The 24142-nt window shown below is 41.5% G+C and overlaps 1 protein-coding gene across 10 annotated transcripts; it reads right to left on the bottom strand.

The window, feature by feature from the left end:
• Nucleotides 1–725: 725 nt before the first annotated feature.
• LARP7 (La ribonucleoprotein 7, transcriptional regulator) lies at nt 726–24127 on the bottom strand. 10 transcript variants are annotated; one of them, XM_064653841.1, is made up of 13 exons: nt 23937–24127; nt 19562–19770; nt 18283–18383; nt 18072–18155; nt 15801–15965; nt 15218–15326; nt 14164–14544; nt 13549–13678; nt 11078–11226; nt 10097–10218; nt 7682–7841; nt 5680–5771; nt 726–1187 (listed from the first exon to the last, which is right to left on the bottom strand). In XM_064653841.1, the coding sequence occupies exons 2-13, from the start codon at nt 19767–19769 to the stop codon at nt 1107–1109; spliced, it is 1782 nt and encodes a 593-aa protein (XP_064509911.1). In that variant the 5' UTR covers nt 19770; nt 23937–24127; the 3' UTR covers nt 726–1106. The 10 variants fall into 10 exon arrangements, with proteins under 10 accessions (XP_064509911.1, XP_064509915.1, XP_064509914.1 ...); XM_064653845.1 differs by having other exon boundaries at nt 10097–10215; nt 14170–14544; XM_064653844.1 differs by lacking the exon at nt 23937–24127 and adding an exon at nt 23784–23794.
• Between the last annotated feature and the right edge of the window lie 15 nt (nt 24128–24142).

Raw genomic sequence — 24142 nt, 5'->3', positions numbered from 1 at the left:
GGAGTGCCTGGCACCAGGGTTAGTTCTTAGCCTTCCCCCACCTTTCCCCTGGGAAGAATCCTCCACGCACCATTTCCAAGAACCATCAGCAAGCTCTTCCCCTCCAGCCCTTCCAGCCCTTTTGTTTGTCCCTTATCTTGCACTTTTCCCCTCTGTTTTCCTGCTATCTCCAGCCTGATCGCTGCTATTCCCTCTCCATTGAGTCGTGCTAATCCTCTCCATTCACTCCCTCCCAGCCAGCAGGGCTGAGTCACTCACCAGTGCAGCCTCGTGTAGAATTACGATTTTACCTTCAGGGATTTTTAAAATATTGCCAGTCTCCCGTGAAATACCTGAAAGCCATTAAAATCACCATCTTAAACTGTGAACTACCCGACTTTTAACACTTATCTGCAAGTGAGAACTACTTCTGGAGCTAAGGCAACCACAGGTATCAAAGAAAGATATTATTTCTTCCACCGAAGATTCTTCTAAAACAAATAAAAAAAAAGCTGAATTCAGTTTAGTGTGTATTTATACAAGTAAATTTTCTCCCAGACTTCTCCACTGACAGATTTCCCGACAGCCTTAGCCAACTGAAAATACAGGGAACATGTTTCTCCTGTACTTTGAAACAGTTTGATGGGCTAAAAGAGAGGCCTAGAGAGGTTTATGCAGCATTAACCACTTTTATTATTTATGGCGGCATAAAGCAAATGGAAGAATTAAGAGATACACAGCTGAAATTTTCTCAAGCGTTTTATTTTATAACCTAGTGTATAAAACTTCAACATACAAAAAAAAATTCCAAACAACAACAACAACAACAAAAAAATAACAGAACAACAACAAGAAAAAAAACAACCCCAGAAGTGAACTAAAGCAAAAATCTTGTCATAGACATTTTCCAGAAAGCTTTACCTAGAAAGGCTCAGAAGCAGTGAACATTCAGCCTGTTCAAAAATGGGGGTTCAGACCCATCTTCACACTTTGCAGTCTGCAGAGTTCTGGCTCCTGGGGCCCGGGTTTAGTTGCTGGAAGCAGTGGTGGTGGCTGTGGGGGGCTGGTTTTTTTGGTGGGTTGGTTTGAAATACCTGCAGTTCACACTCCAAGATCATCAGTCCTGGTTAGTTGTCCTCAGTGAAGCGAATGTGTTTGCTTGTCTGCTGAGTCTTCTCCAGTCTCATCCTCTCAGCCTTGGCAATCAACTACAAACAGGGAAAATATCACAGAAAATTAGAGGAAAGTGGATATTCTTAGGATTTGATCTTCCAGATTCTTCACTGGTTTACCAAACTTCCTAAGAAAAAGCTCATCTGGGCAGCTGAGCTAAGCTGGATATCTGTCAGATATATAAGATATAAATTCAGTGTTGCCTCAGAATCATCCAAAATAAAAGTGTCTCTTCAGTTCCTGAGCAGTTGCTCTTATTCCATCCCTTCTTCCTCCCAACATGGTCCAAGAGAACAAAATATTTGTTTTTAAAATCCTAAAATACAGTCTCACACAGTAAGTAAAAAAACTCTGTCCTTTTACTGGATTTATTTTGTTACAGATGTAGGAAAAACAAGGTTAGGCCACAAAAGGAGTGCTTCAGGAATATTGTGGCATTTTAAACAGGAAAAAAACCCCACATCTCCAGCACACCACACAGAAACCCACACACACCACTCAAGAACAACTATAAAAGCACAGAAAAACCACACACACAAATAAAAAACCCACAGAACCCCCCCCATGAATACAAACACATAAACCCACTAAAAACCCACAAGCCACAAAACATAGAACACACTGAAACCACAAACTCACACACAAACCCCACAAAACCCCCAAATCTACACAGAAAAATGCACACACACAAACCACAGAAACCACAAATCAACACAAGAACCCCCACAAAAAGGCACATGGAAAAACCCCACAAACCAGCACAAAAACATAGCTGAAAGCACATACAAACCCCACACAATCCAACACCACAAATGCACTCAAAGGCACACACAGAACCCACAGTCTCCCCCAAAAAACCACCAAACTCTCTATAAATAAAAAAAAAGCCCCAAACACCACCAACACTAAAAAACCCGAAAACATGGAACTCACAAAAAAAAAAAAAAAATGAATACACAAGAAAAAATTAGCATAAGTCTCCCAACACCACAGAACACCCCAAAAACCTAATAGACAAATATAGTCAAAGGCACATACAAACCCCACACTCAAGAGGCAGGTACAGACAACCCCAACCACCACAGGAACCACAAACCAACACAAGAAACCACACAGAAATGCAGGCACACACCACACAAAAAGACACAAAACCACATAAAAAAACCAAAACCAAACAAAACAAGACAGCTATAATACAAAAAACAACCCCCAAAAGAAAACAAACACCAAAACAAAAAAACCCCACGAACAGAAAAACCCCACAGTTACTTCTGTGCTGGTGACATTTGCTCTGGGGAGGGGGCATTTGCTCACTGGGCAGCCCCACTTTGCTAGATTTGTAAAATCTCACATATAAATCAAATGATTTGTTCCTTCTGCATGCCTGTGGCCTGCAGACAGCACTGAAGTGCACAGGATGCTGCTGCACTGATTGTGGCAGCCAGGATTTCAGAAGGGAAGGAATAAAACTGATCTAAAGATCTAACCAAGGGTTACTTTTGCTCTCTGATACCTGACACAAAAAAATTGCTAGAAGAGTTTAACACTGAGAAGCGTACAGTGGTTTAGTCATTCCACATGTGGGATGGAGAATTCCAAACAAGGGAAGTTCTAGGGTGTGAGCTGCCCAGTTCATTCCAGTGAGTAGTTTTATACTGGTGCCTCAGAGCTCACAAGAGGCCTCAAGGATTGCTGTGTTCAGCTCATCAGTCCAGGATCAGGGCCTGGATCTGAGCACACTAATCCTGTCTAACAGGTCTCCAGCCCTTCCACAGACACCAGTGTCACAGAGCCAGGGAACTGGGGATGTGCTCTGGAATGAGCCCACACACAGGGAATTGCCCAGCCTGGCAAGGACACAGCCCTGGACCCCCAGGCATCATCAGGAGAGAACAGTGTGGGCTGTACCCAGACATTCCCACTATCCTTCTTGTCCATATATCCTGTAAATTATGCCACCCTTCACAAATACCCAATTCTCACTTGCTCAGCAAATGCCTTTCACTTCTGCCACCCCTCCCACCCTCTTCAACTTCCTCCTTCCCTCTGGGAAAGGGGGGCACAAGGTGCAAAGGACCTTCCTCCCCACCAGGGAGACAAGGATCCAAGGGGAAAGCTTGCAGGCACTCCACTCCTTGGCTTTGGGAACGGGAGACTCCAATCAGTCTGGAGTTTAAGGCTGCAGACTGATGGATTGCTTTAGGTCTGAATAAACTGGCACTGCCCTAAGAAGCAGTTCTGGCAGGAAGGTTTTCCATCAGTAAATCACCGAGGTGGTTTTATCAAGGCAGTAAAACCACAGACAAAAGGGAAGATGGATTTGGAAGGGGCAGCAGAGGGGTGGCAATGAAGGACCAGACCCGGGGGGAAAGCCTGACACTGAACACCTTTTTCACTCCAAAGGACAGCCAGGCCTTAGTCAAGTTCTGGGGAACCTTGGGAATATCTCTTTTGGACATTTAGTTTATTATAAGAACTATGCCAGAGAAAGTAAAATCCCTACTTAAATCTGGTCTTATCAGTTTTGGGGGTGAGCATTATTATAGAAATCTGCTCAAGTTATCCTTAACCCTTATCCCAGGAAAAGAAGAGAGTATGCCTGTACTTCTTGGCAATTGCTCTTTTCCATGGTTTTTAACTGCCTAAAGTTCAGCTCAGAAGCTGTGTGCAGCCACTGCATGGACTGCATCCCATCATTTCAACACTCACTGAAAGAAAGGATAAGATGATGTGTTAATTCCAGCCACAAGGCAGCTAAATGGCAAACACCCATCTTGGAAGTCTGGTAAGGTGTTGCAAAACATTTTTAGCAGAATAGACCTTTAAGAGAGACACATTAATGGCATATTTTGCTGTAGTTATTTTATTATGAATAATTACTTTTTACTTCCTTTTGTGGCGAGCTCCAAAAGAAGTCACCCTGTAAGCACTAAGGAAGGATTTCCTAATATTAAACACTTCTTTTACTATCAGTCGATATTTTGGGAACACAGCCTGTCCAAAAGCAAGGAAAGGGTTAAGAGTCCCTGACTGCAGCCAGGCATTCTTGTCTTGATGTTTTGCTTAACAGCGTTAGCATTTAAATGGAATTCCCCGGGGCTTTGAAGTTCACACCTCCCGGTGCCGGCAAGGTGATGGGCAGGGGGGAGGAGCAGGAGTTTGCATCCCTGTGCTGCCTTTGTTAGGCAGGATCGAGACAGTTGGGATTTGCAGGCCAAGATGAGGTGCATTACTGCCCAACTCACACCGGTTTGGTCAACAAATCCCAGCCTTCCAAAGATGAAGAGTAGAAACTTGAGAGCAAGTCTAAATTAAAGTCTAAGGTGCCACTTGGGTTTAAAAAAGTAAAAGCACGTTAAAACAAAACAAAACAAAAAAAACAACTGGCAGCATTCAGTAAAATGCTCTAAAGTTGTAGAGCTTTCCCATTCCCTTTCTAGTCATATTAAAGAAAAATGGCTCAAGTCAATGCCATCTTTAGGCTTTCAAGAAAATTAAATCAGACCTTTGGGCAAGTTCTTGATGCACACCCTTGTTTAAAAGAACTCTGCTCATCAGTCTATGGGATCTCTGAAAGAACATTCAGACAAACAGGGTAAGACATGTCCAACATGCCTCTGACCTGTACAACCCCTATTCCTTTAGGTCAATTAAATATTTATTTTCAATTACATATGTAATTTCTCCCCCCCCCAGCGTCCAGGAAGCAAGAGTCTCCAAAGTCACCAGCAAATAATTAAGGTCAGATGATTGTGAAGTTTTGCAAGCAGCAGCAGAAAAATTCAGGTTAAAGCCAACCCAGAAACCTTATCTGCAGTGTGTGTGAAGCAAACCTGGCAATAAAAAGGTCTGTGAAATACTCTTTGGCTCCTCTCTGTCAGGTGGAGGATCTGACTGGCTTAATCAAAGAACCCCTTCATGCCTGGAAGGATCTCCTGTGGCAGGAGTGGAAGCTGCAGCCAGCAGGTTCATTGCAACACTGCCTCAACTCTGCAGCCTGACAGGCACCCCAAGGTCAGGGCTGGAAAGGAACTTCCCAGTTTGGATCTGGAAGCTGTACAGCTCTGGATGCCTGCCAGCATTCACCACAGCTCAGAACTGCACAAATAAAACTGTGGAAGCAGTGAGGAAAAGGAGATTCATTCTCAAGGAAACCATTTTCTGCATCAGAGTAGAGTATTATCAGTATAGCACTGAACTTGATTTCACTGGAGCACATCAGGACTACTGAACTTTTTCATGAGGGTCTGAAAAGAAATCCAGCTTCAAATTAAGTTCAGGTTTTTAGACACACACTTAACTTTCTCTGATTGTCCCCATGAAGACAAGCCTTGCACTTGTCAACTGGACTGGGACAGACACACATTCTCTCCTGTGTAGCTGTAAAACTCCGCTGCAAAATGATTTAAATGAATTAAATATACAAAGTATCAAAAATTATGCATCTGTGCAAAAATAGAATCATGCAAAAATAGAATCAATTTTTAACCATGGCTATGCAGGAAAGAGATCTGAGTTGCACATTACCTTCTCAGTACCCCTCTTCTTTTCTCGAGGTTGGTTAAGTTTAGCTTGTCTGTCCACTAAAATCTTCTGCCAGTAACGTTGTTCATTGTCACCTTGCAGGAAAAAAAACATGGAGGTACGTGAAGAAAAGTAGGACAAAAATAGATGTACTGTTTTCAGCCTTCACACATGAAAATACCTGTTAGGGAAACCCAGCAAATATTTTCCCAGTAATCTTAAAATTTCCTGGTCGCAGAAGTCCTGTAGAATTCTTCTCTACATGTCATGAGCTAAAGGAGGTGAGTTTTAGCTGAAGTTTCACCACAGCACATGGAGGCCCTTTGATTTACTCATGTACTCAACCTCTGACTCATTTTAAAACAACTACCCAACAGAAAAAAAAAGTGTAATTACTGTAAGAACAACTGAGACTGTTTTGTCCCATCAAAACCATTGCCTGGGGACTCCATGAGCTGTCAGGAATATTTGAACATGGGCAGCAGTACAAGGGAAAATAACTGTGCAGCTTTTCCCAGCAACTGCTTTGCAGTCAAGTTCCAGTTTTCCACTGTTCCCTCTGGTTTGGGATGTAACCACCACAATGGGAACTCTGTGATAGGCTGCATGGTCTCATGGTTCACCCACAGGGAAGTTTTCCAAATATATTCCTGCAAAAGTATGATCATGTTCACATGATACTCACCTGAATATCTTTAGTAGTCAAGTCTTAAAAAGTAAAATATTACTGGGAAAGATTTAGTCCCTGCAGTAGGGAGCATTAAAGATTGCTTCCTCATTCTTATTCTCTCACCTTAGGCCAGGGAGGAAAACTAAAATCCTTACTGGGAGTCCCTTGTGCTTTCCTGGGAAGTTTTTCTATTCTTATTTCAATGAGCCAGTTAGGAAAAAAAAAATAAATCTTAATACTATGAATAGAATGCTCCTACAATGTAGTACTTATTCCTAATCTCCTACTACACTTTTATGTGAAGACTACAAAACCAGAGACAATGAGAGACAAACTGAGAGCACTCAGCTGTAAAAGCCAAAATTTAGAGTTGTTTCTGGATCTCTGGAGCACAGAACACACTGGAGACAAATCTATGCCCAAATGACATGAACAGCATTCACTGAGTCTTAAACTTGAATTAACTTAGATACTATCATGAAGGTTGATGCTTCTATTAAAGCTTTGCCTTCTGCAATCCTGAATTGACTTTTTGGGGAGTTTATATCCCTGCACTCATGAAACTGGACTGCAAGTGAGGGTCTGTGCTCAAATACACAGATGAGGGAATCTCATCTGCTTTTTTTGCACATTTAGCATTTTTAGTGCATGTCTAGAATTTAAAAGCTTAATTGTGAGAGACTTGCTCTTCTTTCTACCTCTCAATTCCACAGAGAGATTTTTCTACACTTGGAAAACTAATCCAATTCAGACTGAGACTGGAAGTAATTTCAGAAAGAAGTAATACACATTAGAATGAAGTTCCAAAGTAGAGCCAGTGGAAATTTTTGTGTAAATACAATTAAGAAAAAGGTTTATTCTGGCCTAAGTTATCCAACTTCCTGAAAAATCAAGATAATTAGTAGGTAAGTGCTAAACCCACTCCAAGTGTATCCATGCTGTCTGACCCTTGTCCTGTCATTTCACACATCAGTTCGGTATTTAAGTCTCTTTAACATTCTTCTGCATCATCAGAATGTTCTATTCATAAAGCTGAAGTGAATTAAGTGCACTTCCACTGAAAGTGAAGCAAATCAGTCAAAAAACCCAAACAGAATTAACAGCAAGCAAAGTTTATTTTTCTCTGAACGGTGGCATAAAACCCCTTAGAGTTTTACTCATTTCACTAATTGTAAAATTACTCCCCAAAAACCAAGCAGCCTTTTTCCCCAAAGCAAGATATTCAGACACATCCCTAAAGCCACCAGGTGAAAGGATCCTTTCCACAGTAATTATTCCACGGTCTTCTCCTGCACATTAAAAAAAAAAAAAACAACCAAAACAACAAAGTCTTACCAGTGAGAACTTCGAATTTGCAGTTGTTTTTGATCTGGATGTCTTTGTGGGATTTCAGGACAGTCTGGGCATCCTCGGGGGTCTTGAAGCGGACGTGACATTCCGTGTCTCCCTCCAGCATGTCAACATAAGCCACCTCAGCCAGCACTGCCAGGGCATCCTGGCAAAGCAGGAGGGAGAACACACACCATAAATCAGCCTTCACAAGGAGAATACAACAAAAAGAGTGACTTTGGACCATTCCATTTGGAGGTCATTAACATTTTCAAAAAGTAGGAGGCAGTAGCTGAACTCTGTGGTTTAATCCATCAACCTCTTGTCAAATAGTTTGGAGTTAATATGTTTTCCTAAGGAGGTTATACCTGAATTCTGATTTACCAGCCTACATCTACCCATCTCTTCCTGCCATCCAACAACTTAAAGCAGTGATTTCTGAAAAAGTCGGTATCATTTTACTAAAAGGAGCATCAGTAATTATCTGGTTTTTTTTTTTTTCAAACACTGTATCTGACTTTTTTCTAAGAAGTTAAATTATTGGCACACTACCACAGTGTCGACCCCACAGAAAATATAACACTTTATTGCACGCATTAAATATATAAACCCAAGCCCATTCAGGGCAGATTATCTGAGAAATGAGTAGTAAAGCAACTCTGTCTTTATGAAGTGACCTCTGCCTGACAGTTTTCACTGACAGCTAAAGGAAGAAGAGTCACAAATGTTCTTGCAGATGAAGTACTTGACTTGTAATTCCTGCTGTTAGGGAAATTAAGCACCACCACACATTCCTACTCAATTTGGTTCCCAGCAGGCAGCTCCACTAAGATGCTTCCATTCAGGAACCACACACTGCTTTTAACCCTCCACTACCGGGGGCAGCCTTAAAACAAAAAACAAAGGTTAAGTGACAGCGCTGTTAAGATCATTTGAGAGCCACCAAAAGCTGCTTTCCAGCCTCATCCCGGTATCCCAATGTCATGACTGCATGGAAAACTAAAAGGAACCAAAGAGCTCACTAGAGCAGCTCTGAGAAGCACCTTAAGAGCATAACAGGGAAGAAGAATAAAATTAAAACATGGAAATAGTATTTGTGGCAGTTTTCTGCAGCTGATGGTCCAGTAACACAGCAAAGCCAGGTTTGGTGGCAGTTCTTCCTTCAACAGTTATGTAACCAGTATGGCCAGGGGAAAAAAAATCCAAAAAAAAAAGAGTTAGTTTTGTGCTCTTTTAATAGTAAGTTTTCCTCCTGCCCACCCCACGTTAGGGTGTGACACAAACTTTTAACAGTGAAGTATATTCTGCAGTCCAGGGGGCCCTCAAAGGTTACAGGGACAACTGCCACATTCCCTCAGTGTCTCCAGCACTCAGACAACTGCCTGCAAATACACCAGATAAGGCTGATTAAGCTGAAACCCCACCATCACTGGGTTTTCAGGGTGAGAGAGTCTCTCCCCTTGCTTAGGTTTATGCACACAAACCTCACACACTTGGTCAGTGACTCGAAATGGCCTCCTCAGTTATAAATATCGTTTGAGAAATCACCTCAAAACTCCCCTTTTGAACCATGTGAACCACTGACCTAAGTGCTCTGTTCAAATTCTTTCCAGTTGTTATTCATCCAGAAGTGCAATTTGTGAAAGAAAAAGTGTCCTGTGTCAAACATGGAAACTTCAGTATCTGGAAAAACGCTTTTATTTCCTTGGGAAAACTTTTCATATTTCCATTTCAAGAGGATGCAGCTTAAAACTGGTGTTTTCCTTAAAAGGAAATATTCTGCTAAGCGCGTGCAACTTTTGTATGGTGACATCACACCAAATGGGAGGTATCCTAGACACTGTTCAAGAGGAAAAACAAGCACTTGGCAGAGGAAAAAAAAGTGGCCGATTTGACAGGCTCTACTGAAATGGAATTTGTCACTGTAAAGTTATTATTGGGAAAAGAATTGTGGTTGGGTTTTTTTTTTTTGAGAGAGCATTTTCCTGCCCCTTAATTCCTGCTAATGGAATTAAAAAAAATATATAGTTTTATAATAGTTAAGGAAATGTTTTTATAGGTTTCTTGTCAGGATAATTGGCACGGTGATTGATGCAGAGTTCTGTATTTGTGTCCAACTCTTGTTAAACTGGGAAGCACTAGAGAGCTCCTTATTTTTGTCCATATTTTCATTATAAACTTGACATTGCTCCCAGCACACCCAAGGCTTTTTATTCACTTTGAAACATCCCCTTGAGCCTATTTTGCCCTCCTAAAATCTCTCCTTCACAGGTAGTAGACAAGAATCTGTATGCAGCTAGTGGCCAAAAAGATAAAAAAAACTTCAGCCAGCCTGGCTTAAATGCTCTTCCATATTCAAACATTTGGGGGGCACAGCGAGAGGAAGGGCCAAGAGCTTCCCTGAGGTTACAAAGGCATTACCTTGATGTGCTTCCTGCCCGGCAGGGGCTCGGTGCTAATGATCTTCACAATTACTCCGCTGACGAACTGAGGCCCCATTGTGTTGGCCTTGGCGGGAGGGGCCCCGTCTTCACCGGTGGCTGCTCGAGTTAAAAACAGGGAGGGGGGGAAAAGAAAACAACACCAAAAGAAAGTTTTAAAGTCTGTTAAATTGAGGAACTAAAGTTCTGCAAGCCCAGAAGTAACACAAGGTAAACAAGCAGCAAATATTGTTAGTGCAGGTAAGCTGTGGTTTCTTAAACCAAGGCCAAAGTCAATGTAAGTAAAAAAAAGAAAGATCAAGAAAGGAACCTTAAAAAGGTTTTTATAGTCCACAGTGTCCTTGTAAGAATATTTTATATTCTATTGATTACAGTTAATAGTTGAAGTCTCAGTTTTAGAGCAATCAAAAATATGCAGACAGGCGTTGGAACCCAAGTGCTGAAGTTAGTGAAAAGAAGCAAAGAAAATTCACAACAACAGCCATCTCTATATCCAACAACGGTAGAAGTTTTAATATAAGGACATAATTACAAAGCTCCTTTTATTCATAAAGCAGATAAAGCCCAATTGCAAGATGGCTTTTTTAATGAAATTGTTTTGTGAATCCCTGCAGGTACAGTTAAGCCAAAGCAAACCAGGCCTGAGCTGTAGTCTCAAAAAAGCTGAATCCTGATTTACCTCTGAGGTTTTTAAAATTACATTTACCTAAAAATATCTTTAAGCTTAAGAAGGGCTACTGGAATATGCTGAACTGGCTTGTTTGGACTTGTTTATAAAGCACCTCAGTCCCGAATGTATCTAAATACAGGGGGGACATTGCTTTTAGTATCTGGCACTCAGAGAAAGCACCAGCATTTCAGAACATAAAACCACGTGGCAGCATTTCTGCAAGATCAGTGTCTTGGATCCCTTGTGTTGGTGTAGTAGAAACATAAAAACCAAAACAAAACCCGGCGTTACTTTTGTGATTTTCCGATTTCTGGGCGCAGGATTCCGTTTCCATCTCCCCCGCGGGCTCGGGTTTGATTTGAGACATGGTTTTCTTTAAGGAGGCCATACTGGCTTTCTGCAGGGCCAAATATTCCTGCTTCAGTCCCATCCACTCGGTCCTGTAAGAGGCAAAACAGGCACAGTCAGTTGTAAACAAGAAAACTGGGTTTAGAAACTTCACGATAATTGAAGAGTTTACAAACAGCTTAAGGCCGACTCGGTGAACACTTGAAACCATTAGAGATCTTCCTGCACTTCGGTCAAATTAAACCTTGTCCACATCCAACTTTTTTATTATTTTGCTTTCGATTTGATAAGCCAAGAGAGTTCCAACAGGACCAAGGGAGAGACTCCCAAATTTGTTTGAAGTATTCAGACAGCATGTAGAACAGCTTGGTAAACTTCTGTTTTTCACTGGAACTACACGGAGCACAGGCACTAAACTCAGAGTTAATTCAGAGACAGTAAAGTCTGAATTCACTGAATTAGTTCACTGAACCCGCTCCTGTGTCACTATATTAAGAATCATTCATTTATTTTCTGGAAAAATCATTGATGGAAAATCAACAGCTGGTTAAACCCACCAAAACCCCGCCGAGATAAGGACATTCCTTACCATTCAAATGCATTTTGGTGAAAAACTCCCCCCCCCCCATGGCACCAATTTATATATTTACATACATTTAACATGGAGATGTTTCTGCAAACAGGGCGAGAGCAGCAACACAATGCCCGCGGTGCCACTGTGAGAACGACTCATTGTTACCCTAATCCCTGCTATCAAACGAGCTGATAGAGGATTTTTAAAGAGGAGGATATCTGGGGGTAATGGTTTTAGCTGTTAACGGTGACAACTGTATACTTCAAAAAAAAAAAAAAAAAAAAAGGGGGATCCAGACTCACCCAGGATCATACATTCTCAGCAGAGCAAAGGCATTAAAATAACAAAAGGCCCACGTAATGATTCTTGGAGATAAAGAGGCAACACCGTGCCTTGGTAGGGTTGGGATAAATACAAGCTGCCTGGCTGGAGCTCGAGGAAGATCCCAAGGGGACTCCATTAGGTAAGTATTTGCAGTGCTTGGGCTCTTTTTGCAAACTTTTTTTATTGCTTTCTTTAGCTACAGTAAAGTAAAATTTAACTCAAATTCTCTATTTGTCGCAGTCTGCTCGGAATCCTGATGGAAGAGGACGAGCACCTTCAATAACTGCCTTTTATTGTGTGTCTGTGAGTGTGGACCCCTTTTACTTTAACATGGAGGTGCTTTCTGTGACATAGAGAAAGTAAGTGCTTCCATGTTTTAGTAGAGGTGAATCCTGCAACATCAATCCTGCAATCCTGCAACATCTCCTGGGATTTTCCCTTTGGTTTTTTTTTGGGCTGCACTTCGGATTAAAGATGGAAAAAAAAGATGGAAGACTTCGGCAGGAGCAGATCTTCCTCAAGACCAAAAATTAAAAAGTGGCTAAAGTTCATTTTAGATTTTGAAGGACTTCCTTTGCTTTAACATGGAGGTACCTGCTGCCTAAAAAAGTAAGTGCTTCCATGTTTCAGTGGCGGTGGATCCTAAAATTCCAAGGATTCTCAAATAAAACACATGTATGTATTTTAATGCATGGTCAAAACTTAGTATATACCTTGGGGTGGGTTTTTTATCATTTAGTTTCTCCACCAAAGGACCCCCACAACTTTAATGTGGATGTACTTGCTTTGTTTTTTAATAGTAAGTGCTTCCATGTTATAGTGGTGGTGAATCCTTATTTTTCCTCAACACTTCCCTCTAAGAAACGTATCAAAATACCAACCAAATGTGTTTAATACATAAAGCACAATTTTCATCACGGTACAGCCCAAGATGGCAAGGACCACCTCGACTTGAACATGAGGGGTACTTGCTGAATGATTAAAAAGTAAGTGCTTCCATGTTTTAGTTGTGGTGACTCCTGAGAGTCCCATCAGATTTGAAATAATTTGTGTTTTACAGAGAGCTATGGGAATTTCATACTGCAGGCTAATACTGTTGCTAATGTGTAACTCTCTTGTAAAAACTGGAATTGCACTGTAGCAATGGTGTTTGACTGTCTGACATGCATAGATTTAAAGAACCCTAATTAAAATTATTCCAAGGGTTGGTTGGCATTATTATCTGTAAAGTAACTGTATTAAATTTATTGATGTCAATAAAGTATGCAAACGAAGAATTTGAGAAATTCTGCAGGAGATATTTGCAGGAAAATACACCTTAAGTTCACTAAATACCCAAAATAAAATTATATATATTATACAGTACTATTTAAAGTAAAATAAAACATGGAGTTTAATGAATAATCAAATGACAGCCATATCCAGAACTGAGAAACTTAGGGTTTTTTTTTTTTGCTTTTATTAAACTCACCCTAGAACAACACTAAAACCTCCACCCAGTTATTATGTCACCTACTTGGACAGTACTCTGAGGGGGATGACTTCTTCCTCCATTTTGTGCCTTTCCTTGTGTTTCTTCTTGTGTTTCCTTTTAGCTTTGGAAAGGGATGTGTCTTTTTTATCTTTGTCTTCTTCTGCAGAAACTTCTACATAAAAAAGTTCAAAAGAAAAAAATGCTTATTTGTAACACTGCAACATATTCTAATAAAATCACTGAATAAATACTTTTTTCTATTGACTACTTCCAGGGCAAGTTCATCAATTACCTGAGTTTTATACTACACTGATTTCAATGCAGCTTTCCTTATCTCATGGAACCAACTGGGAGCATCAGCATTTTCCTTTTGTATTTTAATGTATTTATCTAGAGTCCTCCATTTGCCAAGGCTGTTTAACACATCCTTTAACTTACTTTATCAAGCTTTATTGATATGAACTTCTTTGAACTATTTTTACTTCTGATTAGATTTCCCTGCTTTGGTGTTGCAAGTTCTTCCCTATTCTCCATGCAGCTCCTCTCCTTGGAATGACTCCTCACCAGGTTTAAATTTAACTGCAGGGAACACACTCCTAAAATGACCTAGTACATCCACTTATCTATGAATAATAATAATATATCAGAGCCAACAACCTTTACCATTGGAATCCTTAGGAGCTTCTGTTGTTTCTTCTTTCACTGGTTCAGCTTCATCCTTCTCAGCAGTTTTCTTGACTTTTGGAGCTGATGTCTCCCCATCTCCTGAGCTGGTTCTTTTCCTCTTCCCAGGTCTGCTTTCACAAGTTACCTCTGAATTTTCTGTTTTGTCCCATTTCCTTTTCTCCCTCTTGGAGGGCTGCCTTGGAGTCTCAGTTGCCTCCATTTCAGAACACTCAGATGGAGTCCTGTGTCTTTTTGCTTTGGGTGTTGGCTCCGTTGTAGTGCTGGTGTTTGATTCCTTTGGCTCTGCAGCTGCCTGTGCATTGCTCTCTTTCTTCATTTTTGATTTCTTTTTCTTCTTCTTTTTCTTCTCCTCTGTGTTAAAAATACCATATTTATATCTGCCCATGATGACACACTACATTGGATTAACTTAAATAAAAGTTAACCAGTCGTGATACCACATGTCATGATAAACTAGGTTTTAAGTGGCATCTCTGGGAGAGAGGCAACACATTATTCCCCAGTTTTCTCTGGGAATTTTAAGAGGAAAAAAACCTCAGGAAAAATAAAATGGATTTTATTCCTCTCCCCATTTACTAGTGTAACATGAGGTATATTATATATATGTATATATGTGTAACATGAGGTATATATATTATACATGAGGTCTATTAACATGATTTATCATAAAGCTTATGAAAAAGATGGGCAGCGTCTGAAGTCTGGGAAATTGTGTATTGCACCCCCAGAAAGCAGGAAAAATGTTTCAATTTTTAAGTTGCAACATCATCCCCTGATGCTGCTTTTTAAGTTCCAGTAGATTGTATTTATTGGAACCGTGCCCAGATGCCAATTCAGGATTATTTTCTCAGAAATATCCCCTTTTTTTTCCCCCCCAGTAATCATGAACCATGCAAAGAGGTAATGCAGAGATGCTGTAAGAAGTTCATTCCTCCACAGAGTGCTCCTGCTGAAAGAGCAACAGTTCCACCTTCCCTGCAGCAGCTGAGGCACAAAACTCATCCAAATAACTTTGAACACTTACCTACTACAGTGCTGTCACTTGTGTTCAGTGTAGGAACAGGCTTATTCTTCACTGTCTTGGGGAAAATCCCAGGTTTCCGTGGTGCTTCTTCTGGTGGATTATTCAAAAACTTAAGGAAAATGAGAAGAAACCATTGCTAAAAATCATGCTATTTAAAGACTCTCCATCCAAGTTACAGCCAGCAGTCCTAATCATATTCCAGTACAGAAATACTTTCAAATCTCAGTGAAATACAGAAAGTTAGGCATGACTGTGCTTGTCTGATAAAATTTAATAGCCACTGAGCTCTATTTTAGTAAGAGATGCAAAGTGTGGCCAACCAAATTACTGACAAAAAAACCCCTATTATGCTTCTGTTAAGTCCCAGGTTTATTAACAAGTTAATTTTTAAAGAATTGTGGAACTGATTGGAAATCTGTGAGGAGGAGACAGGAATGTAACTCCTGGTAAGTGAAGTTTATAAATCATGGTATTTCAGGAATTTCTCCAAGATTCAGCAGGTGAACTAATAATAAAGACCAAACTACTCATGTCACAGTGACAGTAAGAACAATGTTGACAGGGCAGAGGCACCAGCACTCACCTCAATAGCTTTCTCTGCTTGCTCTTTAGTTTCAAACTCCACAAAAGCAAAGCCCTTGGGGTCCCCAGTGGTTTTGTACCGGGGAATACTGACATAAACCACGTTACCACACTTGCCAAACACCCTCTCGATCCAACTGTGATTGACATTTTTGGGAAGCAGCTCCTAAAAAAAAAGACAAAAAAGATAAAAGTGAAGTGATCTGAGAACAAATTCATATCCCTATAACAAATGCATTCATCTTCTTCCTGTGAGAGACACCAAGACCTCACCTGCAGGTGTATCTTTGCAACATTGAAATCTTACATCCTGCTAAATTGAACACCTTGGAGCAAACCCAAGTCTGCACTGCCTCAAACTACCCACTGCAAAGCACAAGGAATGTTTTACTTTTATTTTTTGTTAATTGGTGGCAATGCAGGTATCCCAGAAAGAGTTCTTCTAGGTCAGTACAGAGTCACTGCTGCTGAATTCCTGCTGCAAGCTGACATTTTCCAATATAGCAGTCAGCACTTGTGACAGAAGCTTTCAGGCAGCTTCTTGGATGGCAAAACTGTCTGATTTTTATTTCTATAAAATCCTTAATACAGCAACACATTTCAGCAGCTTGCAGCCATCATGTCTGAGTTCCATATTTCCACTCTCCTGTCATACCAATTTCTAACAAGACCCAACTGAACACTTTAAAAACCCCACTGTCAAATTCTTGCCTAAACAACAGTGTGTCAGCACTGCATTTTTTTTTCCATGGCAAGTTACTGCACTAAAAGGTTTTCCTTGTAGAGAAACATCTGCCACATTCAGGTAGAAAACTGTAATCCCATTAACTTGGTCCGTCAGGGAAACATTTCATTATTGTTTGGTCTGAAGTTGAAAAGCCAGTTATTCGAAGTTTTAAAAATATTATGGGATGAGTTCAAAGCAATAGTAAATGTTTATGTTCAAGCATATATAAAAAAAAAAGGCAGGTTATTTCAGAGAAATTTAACTCAGCACCACTTCTGTTGTCCCCATTGCCATATCCCAGCTATTTACCAAACATTTGGCCACACACTTGAGCTGTGTATGGACGATGCAGCTCATCCTATTTACAGTATCTTATCCAAAAAATGATACAAGACAAAGTGTTCGAGAAGTTCAAAGCAGTCCCTGTAATCATGTTAGGAAAATATTATGTCTGGCACGTGGTATTTACACAAACAAAACCCAACCACCTTTCCTGGGCTTTTGTTAAAGGAGGAACGATCAGAGCAATTTGGTTTCTCCTTATCTGGCTGGGCTGGTGTCTTGGCCATGATTATTGTGTGTCTACCCCAGAAACCTTGGTGCCTGCTAGGAATTACTAATGCAGCTCTTACCAGCTACAGGTCATAAAAAGCTTTCTTTAGAGACAAATGGGAATTCCACACTGGCTTCAATATCAATATTTAAAAAAAAATTATATATATATATTCAACATGAAAAAAATTGCTTTACTATTAAAAAAACGGCCCAAGATTTTCATGTGCAACAGCTCAACCATCAGATCTCTTCCCAAGCCACCAGTGAAGCTGCTCAACAATCTGATAAAGCTGACACATCTGAAATGACACAGTGATACAGGACTTCTCCCATCAGCACAAGCTGTTTTCAGTTAAATTAAGGAATCACTCCAGGAAAGTAGCCATAGGACAGCATGCTAATAGGAGAAATTAAACAAAAATTTAATTGGGAGACCTGAAAGGAAAAAAAAAAAGTTTAGGTATATTATGCCTTTAAAAGAATCATGTTTGTGTGTTACAAAACCAGAGGCACTTGCAGTAACAGGTCTTATAAACAGATTGTACTTCTTAAAGTACCCCTGATGAACTTGCAAACTCAGCCAGAGCCTGCCTGATGAAACTAATTAAGTTGTTGCTACAAAGCTTTAACTACATTAATGTAATCAGTAAATCTTCCTTGGTGCCACCGGTGTTCCTCTAACGGCATTTACAAGAAAAGCCCCGTGAACAGAGCAATAGCTCAATCAAATTGTACCTTTTCTTACCAGCATGTGAAGCAGCTCTTGGCTCAGCATTTAAAATGATTTAAGAAATCCAGGTACCAAACCAACCCCTTCCTTGCCACAGTCACTTGCAGTTCACTGAACTCAAATTTGATTTAAATAGGCTGCACAAACAGCAGCCCCTGCCCACTTTACAAGACTATATATATTTTTGCACTCTTAATTTAATTTATTTTAATCAAAGAGTTGGTAAGAGGGAGCTGAGGGACACACAAGCCCAGCCTTACCACATAGACAGTCCGACTGTCCACATCCTTTGGCCTCTCACCCAGTGGTTGGCGTCTTCTGATTCTGGTTCCTTCCAAGTCCAGCTAAAAGTAAGGAGAAATAAGCATTTTTCCATCAGATTATTGCCCACTTCAGCACCTCCACCGCTGTTTTTCCAGCACCAGCAAGCACAGAAACGTCAAAACGTTTAAAATGTGAAAAGCCAAATACCTCCACAACAGAGGAGCTTTTAACTGCCCGAGCGATCAGCTTCCCATCAGTGGTTAATTTTTTCATCTTGTTGAAAGAAACAAGAAGTGATATGTCAACATCTAAAGGGAAAAAAAACAAAAGAGAAAGAAGGTGTAAATTATGAAATCAGGGGTAATGTTTTCTACTCAGACCATCAAAATTCAAGTTTCAGGTACACCCAGATTTCATTTTCTTCGGTGCTAACGTTTATCAAAGGAATTTGGTTCTTTCACCTCCCCACTGGTAACTGTTGTCTTTGAAGAGAAAGGAAGAAATCCTCCCTTTCTGATGCAGCTTTACAAGACAAGAACAATTTGCATTGAAAACCTGCCTCTCCTTCAAGTGCTCAATTGAGTGTTTAACCCCACACAAAGAGCCCCTGCCTGCTCTTCACTTGCAAGGAGTCAGGCTGCAAAAACCTCGAGAGAAAATTAAGTAGTATTAGTCTTAATAAAAATTTAGACATCCCATCTCTAGTATATCTAAACAATGTAGGATAAAAGGTATTTATTATGTTATTAATTATTTAAGGGCATCCTTTAAAAAGGGCTCGAAAGAAATAAAACTTTCCCTGAAGTTTGAGGTGTTTTGTTGGTTTTTTTTTTAAAAAACAAACTGGCTTAAAGGTCAATATAATTGAAGACTATAGCAAGCACTTAGAAAGGTACATTCCCTACATAACACAACTGGATTAATGATTTACATTTAAATTAAACAGGGACTCCTTAGCAAAAATAAGTAAACACTTTTAAAAAATTCATTTCTTTAGAAATTGGAAAAGAACTTCAGGTCCAAGCTCAGTTTCCTACTCTGAAGTCACAAATCAACCACGTGGAAAAACTGTCTCAAGGAAACACTCCCAGGAGCCCTACAGGTAGATACACAATGAATTATGTATCAAACTTCCACAGAAAACACACACTCAAGTGACATTTTAATTTCTGCACAGATCTACCCCACCAGACAAGTTACCTCCAAGAGCAAAACGAGCTTTGTTTGTTCATTCTTAAAATTATGCAAAGAGAAATATCAGGTCTCCCAAACAGTCATTTCCACCTGGCAGATGCCTCTAACTTATGGCTGATTCTGAAGGAAAGGGAAAGAGACACTAAACAATTTTAAAAATCCAGTCTCCAGCTCTGATTCCTGAGCTGTTGATGCCGATTTTCAGCATGGAACTACTGCCTTCCCTCAGGAGCATATGTGCACCTCAAAATAAACATAAATGTTTACTGAAATATACTGAATATAAACTTACACCCATCTCTGGACTTCTCTATTTGTTCCCGGAGAAATCTGTCCTTGTGGAGATTTACATCCCCAAACCAGAAATCCACTTGCTTGGCTATATCTGCCAGCACCTGTTTGACCCTTGACCTCTTCTTCTTCTCCCTCTCCTTTTTCTGTTCAGTGCTTTCTTCTTCCATGGCTTTGTCTCTCGCTGTTTCAGTCTCCATTCCTGTCATCCTGTCAAATGAAAGGTAAAGATAATATTAAAAAAAACAAAAACAAACAAACAAAAAAACCCCAACAAAACCCTCAAAATAGTCTTATTTCAAGAAGTTCACATTCTGGGTTTATCTTCTGCAGAAAAACAAGGTACTTGCCAAAGAGAACCTACAGAAACTAAATCTAGAAAGGAGGGATTGCTGGTATTTATAGAAGGCCTGGTAATAGTCAGGTTTGTTTTAAAAAACTAGCTTTATTATGTCAAAAGTGCAAAACCACTCTCTCAGCTGCCAAGGGCAGTAATTCAGTAGTGTCTGATTTTAATGGCAAACCAAAGCATGTCAGAAGCTCAGAATCAGGGCCCTAGAAATTCAAGACTAACTAGAAGGAAGTGACTTAATGGACAGGTTTACTTTTGAAAATATAAAACCTCTTTAACGCAATCATTAAACTTATTTGTTCACATTTCAACTCCTGCAGATGAAAACTGCCAGTCACCACTTCAGTACCTCATTTCACAAGTGCAAAAAAACAAAAAACAAACCACACACAAAAAACCCACCAAAAACCCAAAAAAACCATACTGCCAGGAGCAGACAGCTTTTGGAAAATTAAATTAACACAAAAATTCGAGTAATTAATGTCACCATCACCATATGAAAGACTTGTCAGCTCTGTGCCAAGGCAGCAGGGCCATCAGGGAGGAAAAGCCCACCTGGACAACGGGCTGGTGAGATGGAAATGGTCTCCAAATTATTGTGCAAATCAGGCTTCCTCACCCGGAGATCAGCTCCTCTCCCCGCTGGGAGCTCCAGGTAGTGAAAGGTCAGCAATTACCTTGCAAAGATAAGCCAGGTAAAAACTCCCAGCTAAGCAAGTTCAAGCTCCACTCAAGCCCTTCAGCAAGTTTTTTGTATTAATAACCAGCAGGCTGCTTAGCTGAGGGCTGCAGGGAGGTGCCCCAGGAAGGTAAAGCATCGTTGTGGGAGATTTGTAGTGGCTGAACAGCATGAAGTGACCACATCAACACGAGTGTGGCTCACCCACAGCAGAGACTGGTTTGGAGAAGCATTTTGAGTCATTCCCTCCCAGGAGAGAGGTTAAAAGAAGAACAGCTGCAGGCCACGTTCTGGGCTTCCCCTCACTTGGTGCTTTAAAAGTGAAGCTTGGAGAAAATGACTTTGGGACTTAAAACATTAAATCATACTCAAAACACAGAGCCAAGAGTAAATGCCAGCTCTGAATATGTACATAAACTGAAGTAATTAACGTGGCAATCACCTTATGCCAAGGTCTGTGGTAGTTTGGATTTTTCACTTGGCAACTCTCACACTGCCAGCACTGTTCTGATAAGCCATTAAAATCAGAAGAAAGCAAAAGCAGCGTCACAACTTCACTCTGATAAAGAAAAGAACCTCCTCAAATGAAATAAAACCTCAGTGCCTCTATATCCCAGAGTGGAAGAAGGAAAAGGAGGGGCGATTAAGCAGGGGGGAGGAACTTCAGGAAAGCAAAGATAACGTAAACAAAAATAATTCAACTTCACATATATTTACAGAAACTTATCTGTGCTCTTTAAAAAGCAAGCATTAAACATGTCAGTGCTAACCTGTATTCAAACCCGACTTCTATCATTATCAACACCTAGAAAACATAGTAAACTTCGACTGTACCCCAAGGTCTGTAAGAAGCAGGGTGAAGATATAAAATACACTTTATTCTTTTAAGCACTAATGCGAATGCTTATTTGCTTTGGGCATTTTAAGTGGCAAAATGGGGCAAGTGAAGTTGGGGGATGAAAAACAGTAATTCAAAATACTTTATAAACTTTGAAAGTGCTTCTATATAACCAGTGGCAACACTTGTCCTTCTGGGCACCTACTGCAGAATAAATGCAAGTATTCAGCAAACCTGAAACTACTTAAAAACAGACACATCCTGGCATATTTTCACAGCAATGCAGACACAGGTAGAGCTGCAGCAATGAATTTTCTACCCTGCCTTTTAACTTCTCCCTATGCAAAAGGACGGGAGATAAACACATGGGGACCAGCACAAATGTCTTCACCTAAAAACACTGGAGCTCCTGCTCGTCCTCCATTTTAAGCAACAAAACCAACACATCATTTTAGAACTACATATAAGGTGTTTAACAGATTTAATGAAACCTCTGTGCTCACTGACAGAAAAGGCTTTGCTTCCACCTCACAGGGATGAGTGTTAAGGCTGTTTCCAAACCCCTCTGTGTCAGTCCTGCCTTCCACCATCATAAGAGGTGGAAAGGGGATTTATCTGTGTTCAGGAAGTGACTGGACGTGGTCCTCAGTGCTCTGGTCTAGTTGATAAGGTGAAAGGTTGGAGTTGATGATCTCAGAGGTCTTTCCCAACCTAAACGATTCTGTGATTATAATTAAAACACATGCCCTCAGCACCAAGTTAGGAACAGGTGGATTCACCTCTATGACACCAAAAGGGCAGCCCAGCTCCCTCACCTTAGTCACTACACAGTTCTCACCCTCTGGTAACTCAGGTGAATTCTGTGACCTAAAAACTAAATTCTGGTCTTTCCCCACTGGGGAAAACCAACCGATTAAAGAGGTGAGCAAGCAGCAGAGATGGAGAAAGGAAGCAGCAGGAATAAGCAGATGGAAGCGGGATGGAGGTGGATACAAAAGCCAGGCATTCTGCTGCCGTTTTTACAGCTGCATTCTACCAGAACAAATAAATATCTAGAGGAGAACCTCATCTTCTTTACCCTTCAAACAAAGGGGAAACAGGTTTTTCTAGCCCTAATTTATAATGGCCAGCCCAGCAACTGGCTAAATCGTGCTTGTCCTCAGGTTCGACCACCACACATTTAGCACTGCAGTAAGTGATAGCTCCAGTCAGTGATAATTCCAATGTATTCTGTAGCCTGTTGCTTTTCCAAGGGCACCAAGTAAAGGGATCAGCAGGTGCTGCTCATAGAATTACTCACAGGCATCGTATGGATAAAATATTAAAGAAAGCAAGCACAGAGTACCCCAAAGCGTTATTGCCCATGTCCCCCCACCTCTCAACACAGAATCCTCTTGTGATAAACTGAGAAAATGATTCGAGCTCATTAAGAGAAAACAGTGTAAGGTCAATATGACCTGGAGAGAAAAGAAAACCAAGTCGTAAAACTTAATTGGGCCCCTATAAAGACATAAAACACGTTACCTCCCTTTTACCTTGTGTACGATTTATAATGAGAGAATTTTGTTTAGTTAGCTAGATAATAGCACCTTCCTTAAAATTTATAATTTTGTATAGATGACAAGCGAACATCTGCTGAAAGTCTGATTTAGCAATATATTATGGATGCTTATAGACAACATTCTTGTTAAGAAATATCTGTAGAATGTCTGACCTAACAATGTGTAATGTTTATACTCGTGTACCTAACAATGTGTAATGTTTATACTTATGTATAATGAATATTCATGTAGTAGCTGGAAATAAATGTAGAACAAATGTCTTCTTTGGGTGTGACAGGCGTTGGGAGTTGTTGAACCCCTTCCCTGATCACCCAGCGCTGAATTTGCTTTTATCATATAATAAAATTCTGATTGGAAATTGCCCGACTGGGTTTCTATTTCTCACACTCTCCTCCAACATGAGGCTTGACCCCAAGAGTCACCTGCGCGTCGCCTCAGGGCGAAGCCACCTCAGCGCTCCGGGGCGACGCCGGGGGACAGGGGCAGGGAGGAGCCCTAAGGAAGGCGCCACCGGCGCCGGGAGAAGCGGGACGCCAGGAAAACGGGATGCCCAGGGGCGGGCGGCGCCGCAGGTGAGGGCAGGTCGGGGTCAGGAGCGGGCGGCAGGCGGGGAGCGGCGCTGCGCTGAGGGAAAGGGCGCCCGCCCGCCATCGCCTGAGGGGACCGACGTGAGGGGACCGACGTGAGGGGAGGGGGCAGCGCGCGAGCGGCGGGAAACACGCGAAGGGGCCGACAGCGCCCCCTGCCGCCGCCACCACCCACAGACCCGCACCCCGCTCCCAAGTCACTGACCTGCCGTCGCCACCACCCACAGACGCTCCCACCCCGTTCCCAAGTCACTGACCTGCCGTCGCCACCACCCACAGACGCTCGCACCGCGTTCCCAAGTCACTGACCTGCCGCCGCCACCAGCCACAGACCTGCACCCGGTTCCCAGTCACTGACCTGCCGTCGCCGCCACCACCGCCGCGGAGACACTGGCTCGGCCCGCCCCGTCCGCGGCTCCTCCACTGCCGTTATCTTCGTCAGTGCCGGCGCGACGCGCTACCGCGTTCCACGGCCCCCCCCTCCCCCTTTGAAGGGATGAAAAGCCCCGCGGCGGCGCCCGCGCGTGCACGGCGGCAGCGGCGGGGGCGGCGGGGGGCGCGCCT

Source organism: Pseudopipra pipra, chromosome 4 (genome assembly GCF_036250125.1).
Source record: "Pseudopipra pipra isolate bDixPip1 chromosome 4, bDixPip1.hap1, whole genome shotgun sequence".
NCBI lineage: Eukaryota > Metazoa > Chordata > Aves > Passeriformes > Pipridae > Pseudopipra > Pseudopipra pipra.
This window is presented reverse-complemented; position numbering and strand designations above follow the sequence as displayed.